The 8,637-nt window shown below is 51.3% G+C and overlaps 1 protein-coding gene across 1 annotated transcript; it reads right to left on the reverse strand.

Annotated features, from left to right (window-relative positions):
- Positions 1 to 2,527: 2,527 nt before the first annotated feature.
- On the reverse strand, positions 2,528 to 8,373 carry LOC128325077 (uncharacterized). The gene is made up of 2 exons (XM_053250494.1): positions 7,906 to 8,373; positions 2,528 to 4,361 (listed from the first exon to the last, which is right to left on the reverse strand). Exons 1-2 carry the CDS (start codon positions 8,348 to 8,350, stop codon positions 3,730 to 3,732), a joined length of 1,077 nt encoding a protein of 358 aa, XP_053106469.1. The 5' UTR covers positions 8,351 to 8,373; the 3' UTR covers positions 2,528 to 3,729.
- Positions 8,374 to 8,637: the final 264 nt, after the last annotated feature.

The raw sequence follows: 8,637 nt of genomic DNA on the forward strand, positions 1-8,637 counted from the left end.
AATTTAGATGCTGCTCAGAGAGGGTGCTTAGGAACTCTAGTGACTTCATTAATTCAAGTCTGAACCAGGGCACCAACAGAGTCACTGGCAGAACCAACCTTAAAGCCTTCTAAGGCCTCTTGGAATCCTATGGGATCCAACAGTGTTTTTTGGCAGATTATCCTAATAAAGCCTTCATTCCTGAGGAGGACGGTTAAGGCTGTGAGTCCATCCTTAAGGAGAGTCCAACCTTAACCCCAACCATCATAATTTCTGCTTTATGGATTCATGAAGAGATGGAAAGACACAAGAGTGTATGTGTGGGTGCATTAAGAAATTTTTAATTATAACTTTCCAATTAAAAATGTTCACACTGTGGTTTACATTTAAAAAGGTATGAGAAAATGTTTCCCTGAACCAAAGAAGTTCACAATCTAAAAAATATATATGGAGGAATGGAAGGTGTGTGTAAATAGAGAGCTGGAGACTGTGTGCATGGGGTATGTAGCGGATTACCAGCCTTTGTCTAAGAGCAAGCCCATGTGAGGGGAAGAAAAATGCTGAAAGATACCCTCCATGCTTTATGAGCAAAGGCTTTTATTATTATTATTTCTTGTTTACACAGTCAGACAGGTGTTATTGACTGGTTTGTTTTATCCAGACATCAAGTCCTTCCCAAGGACCTGGGATGGCTGAATTTTATTGTCAGTTGTTATAGATATCGTCGCAGAATATAGGCTGTTCCCAGTAAAGCTGCTTTTTGTAATTGGCTTATGGTGATTTCTGTGACCTGGTCTTCAAGGTCTTTTAGAGCTGCACCCAGGGCGCCAATTACCACTGGGATTATTTGGGTCTTTTTCTGCCACAGCCTTTCCATTTCAATTTGTAGATCTTTGTATTTTGTGATCTTTTCTATTTCTTTTTCTTCTATTCTGCTATCCCCTGGTATTGCTATGTCGATTCTTTTCACTTGTTTTTCTTTCTTCTCGACTACAGTTATATCTGGTGTATTGTGTGGCAGATGTTTGTCTGTTTGTAGTCGGAAGTCCCATAATATTTTTACATCTTCATTTTCTTCAACTTTTTCAATTTTATGGTCCCACCAATTTTTGGCTACAGGTAGCTTGTATTTTTTGCAGATGTTCCAGTGTATCATCCCTGCTACCTTGTCAGGCCTTTGTTTGTAGTCAGTCTGTGTGATCTTTTTACAACAGCTGAATAGGTGGTCCACTGTTTCATCTGCTTCTTTACAAAGGCGGCACTTGCTGTTTGTTGTGGATTTTTTGACTTTTGCTCTTATTGCATTTGTTCTTAGTGCCTGTTCTTGTGCAGCCAGTATTAAACCCTCTGTTTCTTTCTTCAAGAGCCCCTGGTGGCGCAGTGGTAAAACTGCCGCCCTGTAACCAGAAGGTTACAAGTTCAATCCTGACCAGGGGCTCAAGGTTGACTCAGCCTTCCATCCTTCCGAGGTCGGTAAAATGAGTACCCAGAATGTTGGGGGCAATATGCTAAATCATTGTAAACCGCTTAGAGAGCTTCGGCTATAAATCGGTATATAAATGTAAGTGCTATTGCTATTGCTAAGTGCTATTCTTAAGCCATTGCCAGGTCTTGGTGATGTCTGATTTTCCACTTATATTGTGCAAATATTGACCATGCAGGTGCTTATTTTTCCATTTTTCTGCTCGGTTCTTGACTTGTTCTTTCTTGTAGGCCTGCTTTCTTTCATTGGTGTTGAATAGTTTCGCGTTATTGACCATTTGAAGTGCATCTTCTTCACTGTCCTTGATATATTCTTCAAGGCCTCTTTTCTCCTCCTCTACTGTTTGATGGACATGCAGCATTCCTCTTCCACCTGAGCTGCGAGGGACGTATAGCCTATCTACATCACTGCAGGGGTGCAGAGCATGATGGATGGTCATTATTTTCCTGGTCTTACGATCCAGCGTCTCTGGCTCTGCCTTTGTCCAGTCTATTATTCCTGCAGTGTATCTGATAACAGGTATAGCCCAGGTGTTTATGGCTTGTATGGTGTTCCCACCATTGAGTTTGGACTTTAGGATTTTTCTAACTCTCCTGATGTATTCACTTCCAATTTTTCTTTTAACTTCAGTGTGTGCAATGTTATCAGCCTGGAGGATGCCCAAGTACAGTATTTGTAAGGTTCTTTCTCTTCCAGGTTCTTGATCTTGCTTCCATTGGGCAGTTCTATTCCTTCTGTTTTTCTTATTTTCCCTCTGTTCATTATTAATGCAGCACACTTGTCTAGTCCAAACTCCATTGCTATATCGCTACTGAATAGACGGACAGTGTTTAGCAGTGATTAGATTTCTGACTGGGACTTTCCATACAACTTCAGATCATCCATGTACAGCAGATGGTTGATTTAACTTGATGTTTTAGATGTTTGGTATCCGAGGCCTGTTTTGTTTAGTATTTGTGAAAGTGGGGTCATGGCGATTACAAACAACAGAGGGGATAGTGAGTCCCCTTGGAAAATGCCTCTTGTACCCAGACCCCAGCCCAAGAAGACACAGAGACATTTTTTAATGGGAGAAACGGGCCACGCTTTATTAATATAACAACATTTGTGGCGGACTGGAAACAAGGTGATTAATCACCAACATAAAAACAGTGCGGGCACCTAGGCGTGGGCTAGGATTCAAAACGTCCTACCCATCGCCTGCAAGGGCGACACACCCTGGCTCAGGAAAGAGGCAGGTAGCTCCCGCCCAATTCCTTCAAAGCCAACCACCCCTTTTAGAAGAGGGGATCTGGACAGCTTCAGATCTTTACCTCCCCGGACCGCACAGCCCAAAGGTAGGTGAAGTCCTGAAGCAGGTTTCTTGGCAATGTAATTCTTCCCGTGCCGCACAGGCCACAAGGAAGCAATTGACCAATCCACCTTAAAATGTCCAAGGGTGCTCACCGAAATCTAGACCTCCTTACCCACAGCCCGCACTGTTACCGCCAACGTGGCCAACCTAGAACCTAACTACCAACTGACTGCAGAACAGAGTAGGCGAAAAAACCCCCAACAACAGCCAATAAGTTGAGAGCAAAAAATTCCTACTCGGCCCATAGGCGACCAGTCACTAGACCCGCTCTGCAACAGGGAGGGAGGGAGGGGGAAACAAACAGCCGACTGAGAGGCCAGAGCGGGGAAACGCTCGGCCTCTCAGCAAGCCCCGCCCACCACGAGCCAGCCAACCAATCAGGCTTCTTCTTGGGCTTGTGAATCCCGGGCTGGGACAAACACCCTCCCACTTGCACGAGGCAAGGGGAGGGGGATTGTACCCAGACCCCAGCCCAAGAAGACACAGAGACATTTTTTAATGGGAGAAACGGGCCACGCTTTATTAATATAACAACATTTGTGGCGGACTGGAAACAAGGTGATTAATCACCAACATAAAAACAGTGCGGGCACCTAGGCGTGGGCTAGGATTCAAAACGTCCTACCCATCGCCTGCAAGGGCGACACACCCTGGCTCAGGAAAGAGGCAGGTAGCTCCCGCCCAATTCCTTCAAAGCCAACCACCCCTTTTAGAAGAGGGGATCTGGACAGCTTCAGATCTTTACCTCCCCGGACCGCACAGCCCAAAGGTAGGTGAAGTCCTGAAGCAGGTTTCTTGGCAATGTAATTCTTCCCGTGCCGCACAGGCCACAAGGAAGCAATTGACCAATCCACCTTAAAATGTCCAAGGGTGCTCACCGAAATCTAGACCTCCTTACCCACAGCCCGCACTGTTACCGCCACCCAGGAAGGTTAGCCCTCGCTTGACCTTCCTGCCCCACCCCCTCCAAACCTTCAGCAAGCACTTCCCGGATATTATGCAGATACAAATCACAACCTTTCTCAGACAGGTGGACCCCGTCAGGGCGGAATAACTCGGGAAAGCGAGCAGCTATATCTGGCTGCCGCACCACAGACCCCCCGGCCGCCAAAACCACTTTACCTATTGCGGCTGAAATCTTCCTGCGTGCCTTTTCCAAGCTAAGGCAAGAATGAGCACCCCGCCACACCCTGCGCTGGAGCCAATTAACCCATATTATGCGCACGCCAGGCATCCAGCTGCGCAAAATAGACAAATCCGAGGAGGCTTGCTGAAGGATGGCGAGGCCAGGCCGCCGGCCCAAATCATTCTCCCCTAAATGAAGAACCAGGATGTCGGGAATGGGAAACCTATCTAAATGCTCCCTCAATGCTGGAAGCAACTGATTCCAGAGCATGCCCCTCATGCCCAACCAATAAACTGAAGCCTTGCTTCCTAAACCCAACTGGGATCCCCAGCGGGTGGTGCTGGCCCGCTTGAAAGCCCAGAAGACCAACGAATGGCCACACATCAGGACTCGGACCGGGACCGCCGCCCCGCCAGCACCTGCCAAAAGAAAGCAACAGGTCAGTAGAGCCCACACCTGTCCGCTGTCAGCGCACATAACGCCTGACCGCCACGGACCTCCAACGTCCAATCCTCTGAACTTCGACCTCCTGAAGCCCCATACGTGTAGCGGTGGTGGCGGCACCAATACGAAATGAATGTAGAGTAAGCCCCTGGAGCGCAACCCCCGCGGCCAACAGAGCCTTCCTCACCACCGCCAAGAATTGATACTGCGTCAGAGGAGTCTGATTGCTGTGGGTAAAAAGACATCCCCCCGAAAAGGGGCCCAGCCCAGCGTACTGCCTCAGGGCCACCACGGGGCATACATTGATATTCCCGGCCGCCGCGAGGCGAACCGTCTGGCCTCTGCCCCTCTGATCCGTCTTGGAGCGACGAAGGAGCAAACGCACCTCCCCGTCACCGAACGATAAATCAGAATATTGCAAGCAGCGGTCCCTGGGGGAAGACCCGCTGCGGGGAAGCAACTCCCCTGGACGGAAGGCCCCAAAAAAGGCAACCAACAGTGCAGCCCTAAACAGCGACACCTCCCATGGGCCAGAGCAGCACCCCACTAGGTGGCCCAGCGTTGAAGCCACCAACTCCAGAGTAAAAGGGCGTCTGGGGTCCCTAGTCCTCGGCTCCCCCCTAGCCCAACCCTCCAACATGCGCCGCACCTGCGGGTCGGAGGAGGAATCACCAACCCCACGAACCTGGGCTTCAAAAGCTAACGCGGCAAGATAGCCCCCCAAAGTGGATACCGCACGCCCCGCCCTGCGGAGGAAGACCAAAAACTGCTGAAGTTGCTCTACAGGGACCGGCCACACCTCCGCCAAACCTTCAGTCTTTCGAAAAAGAGAGAAAGCCTCAAGCTTGGCTGTGTAGCTCACTCTGGTGCTAGGCGCCAGAGATGCCGCTATGGCCCGCTGTGCCTCCGCCTGCCAAGTTCCCACAGAAAAGCTGGCATGGGTTCCGGGTGAAGGGCGGCCTCGGGCGCTAACGCTCTGAACCTGTTTAACTGAAAACGAGACAAAGCGTCAGCTATGTCATTCCGGATACCCGGAACATGGCGGGACCGGAAAAGGATGTTAGCCCGCAGACACTGCAATACCAATGCCCTAACCAAAACCATGACCCTCGGGGACTGGGAAGTCTGACTATTGACAATCTGAACAACTGCCAGATTGTCACACCAAAACACAACTGAGGAGTTGGCAAACTCAGCGGACCAAATATGCACGGCCACCACAATTGGAAAGAGCTCTAGGAAAGTCAGGTCCCGGGAAACCCCCTGCCTGAACCAGTCCTCGGGCCACCTGGCGGAACACCAACGTCCCCTGAAATAAACCCCGAAACCTATTCCACCTGCAGCGTCAGAGTGGACCTGCAGGTCGGTTTCCAGAAGTCTAACATCCCGCCAGAAAGACACCCCATTAAAATCAGTGAGAAATGCTTCCCAAAGAGCCAGGTCGGCCCGGGCACCCTCCGTAATTCGTACTCTGTGATGGGGAGCCCTAACGCCCACAGTCAGGTCGCATAACCGGCGCAAAAAGGCCCGGCCCGGAGCCACCACTTTGCAGGCAAAAGTGAGGTGACCCAAAACAACCTGGAGATCCCTAAGGGAGACCTTACGGGCGCGACCAAGGGACCTAACCATGTCCAATAAAACCCGCAGCTTGGCCTGAGGCAGCCTGGAGCAACCGGCAACAGTGTCCAACTCAATCCCCAAAAAGGCGAGGCACGTGACCGGCCCCTCCGTCTTATCCCGTGCCAAAGGGACACCTAGCCGGTCTGTTAGCTCCATGAAGGAGCGAAGTAAATGGTGGCACTCCCTCGAATTCCCCCTGCCTGTAAAAAGAAAATCATCTAAAAAATGAGCCGTGTAGGGAAGACCCGCCTGGCGCCTAACTGCCCACTCCAAAAAGGAGCTGAATGTTTCGAATGCTGCGCAGGAAATCGAGCAGCCCATAGGCAAAGCCCTATCAAAATAAAATTGGCCAGCAAATGCAAAGCCCAGCAGCTCGAAGTCATTTGGATGTACCGGCAACAGGCGAAAGGCGGATTCAATATCACACTTCGCCAAAAGGGCCCCGGGGCCCCTACCCCTGACCACTTCCACGGCCTCATCAAATGAGGTATAACGTACAGAGCATAAGCTATCAGGGATGCCATCATTTACTGAGGACCCCCTGGGATGAGAAAGGTGGTGAATCAACCTAAATTCACCAGGAACCTTTTTAGGGACCACCCCTAATGGGGAGACCCTAAGGCTGGGGAAGGGGAGACTGGCAAAAGGCCCCATCACCCTGCCCGCAGCCACCTCCTTACCAATTTTCCTAACAACGACTTCCTCCTTACCAACCACTGATCTCAGATTGTGAGAACTGCCTAATCCCCTCCGGGCCGAAGAGGGAATTCTGAAACCATCCCGGAAGCCACATAACAAATAAGAAGCTGCTGACTGGTCAGGATAGTCCAGCAACAGCTGCTCAAGCACCTTCACCTTGATAGGGCTAGGACCCTTTATTCGGAGCGGGTGGAGGAGGGCCACCCTTTTTACTGCTCCCCTGCCTATACTTAGCCCCGGAACCCCCAAACTTGGCCCTGGGGCAGGAGGAACTGGGGTGCCTCGCCCCACAGACCCCGCAGGCATGCTTAAACCGACAAGGGGAACGGGAGCACTTGCCATTGGAGTTAAACTCCCAGCAAACAAGGTGGGGTTGAACCCACTGTTGCCCAGGACTCCCTGAGGGCAAAACCCCCGATGGTTTAGAAAGCAAATGCCCACTGTCAGACCTATCTCCCTCTATGGGCCGGGCTGGAGACATAGTAACCAGCCACAACTCCTGCAACGGAGCATCCCAGGGCAATGTGGGGTCAAGGGCAGCCCTCATTCTAAAACTCTCATCGTACCGTACCCAGGAAGATCCAGCAAAGTCGGAGACCGCCCTGTGAATTATATCCATGTATTTTAACAGGGCAGGGCCCCTTGCGGGCTGGGCTTGGACAATAACCCCCATATAAATCGTGAAGCCAGAAAGCCAATTATTCCAAGTCTTTTCGACCGGCTTTCTCTTGGTGGCTTCGTGCTCCTTACAAGATTCCCCCTCTTTATGCTTAACCTCAGGTTCCCTGAACAACAAGCTAAAAATGTCCACATATTCACCTTTAAGGATTTTTTCTTTTGTAGAAGGGAGTAAGTGATCCCCTAACGGGAGGCCCATGCTACCATAGGGCGCATGCTGAGGTGACGGCAGAATCCCCATCGGATAATAACCCGCCTGCACCCCCGTGGCAGATCCAGCAGAGGAGGCCACCCCCGGGAGTGGGAGCGACCCGCTGGAGGGCCGGTTGCCCAACCAGACCTGCTCCGCAGCGCCTTGTAAGCCTGCAATAACTCCAGGAAAAACCGGCGGGGAACCCGCCACCCAAGGTTGTGTATATGGGGGCCAGTAAGAAGCTGGGCCCCATCCACCCATGGCAGGCATCGTCCAGGGACAAAGCCACTGGCCGGTGACGCCGGGCGGTGTAGGTGCTGCAGGCTCACCCTGGGCCAAAGGAGTAGCCGTATCCACTGGAGGCTGAACAACTGGTGCCGCAGGCGGAGGTAGCAATGGTGAAGGCGACTCCGGAACTGGAGACTCAGGTTCAGGAAGCAGTAACGCAGGAGCAGAAGGGCCCGGTCCAGCAGGGTTCAGCCCTTCTTCCAGCGCAGCCAGCCTACTAGAGAGAGAAGTTAGCAGCTGGCTTTTCACAGAACCCCTGGTCCTCCGAGGGACCTTAGGAGGAGGCACCCCCCCCACACCTGAAGGACCCGCACCTTTGTCGGAGGGGGCTGCTTTTGCTTTCTCTAAAGCTTCCATCCTATTAATTAACCCCCGTATCAGAGTCATCTCCTCATCCTCCTCCTCCGAGGAGGACTGCGGGGGAGCAGGCCTCTTGGGCTGCTTAACAGGGCGCCCCCCTTTCTTGCCCTTGGCCTTCCCCGGCATACTGCCTCCAAATAGTGGGATTCCAAAAGGGTTGGAGAGAAAAAAAAAAAAAAAAAGCGCCAACCACACACAGAATGAAGGTAGCAAGGATATAGAACAAAAGCCAAGCCCTTGTCCTGAATCAAAAACAATACTCAATCCTATCCAGGAAAGCACCAGAGCCCCCCACCCAAGGAGAAGGCTTGAAAAGGCCTTTTGACTCTCAACCAGGCCAGGCCCACCAGGGCACCGATGAGCACAAACACCCACCTGCTACCCACCAAACAAATAAAAGAATGTTGGCATCA

Source organism: Hemicordylus capensis, chromosome 4 (assembly GCF_027244095.1).
Source record: "Hemicordylus capensis ecotype Gifberg chromosome 4, rHemCap1.1.pri, whole genome shotgun sequence".
Taxonomy (NCBI): domain Eukaryota; kingdom Metazoa; phylum Chordata; class Lepidosauria; order Squamata; family Cordylidae; genus Hemicordylus; species Hemicordylus capensis.

Coding starts and splice junctions, on each gene's coding strand:
- LOC128325077 (XM_053250494.1), bottom strand. CDS start 8,350: ATGCCGGGGAAGGCCAAGGGCAAGAAAGGGGGGCGCCCTGTTAAGCAG. Junction 4,362..7,905: donor GGCTACTCCTTTGGCCCAGG/GTGAGCCTGCAG, acceptor TTCTTTTGGCAG/GTGCTGGCGGGGCGGCGGTC.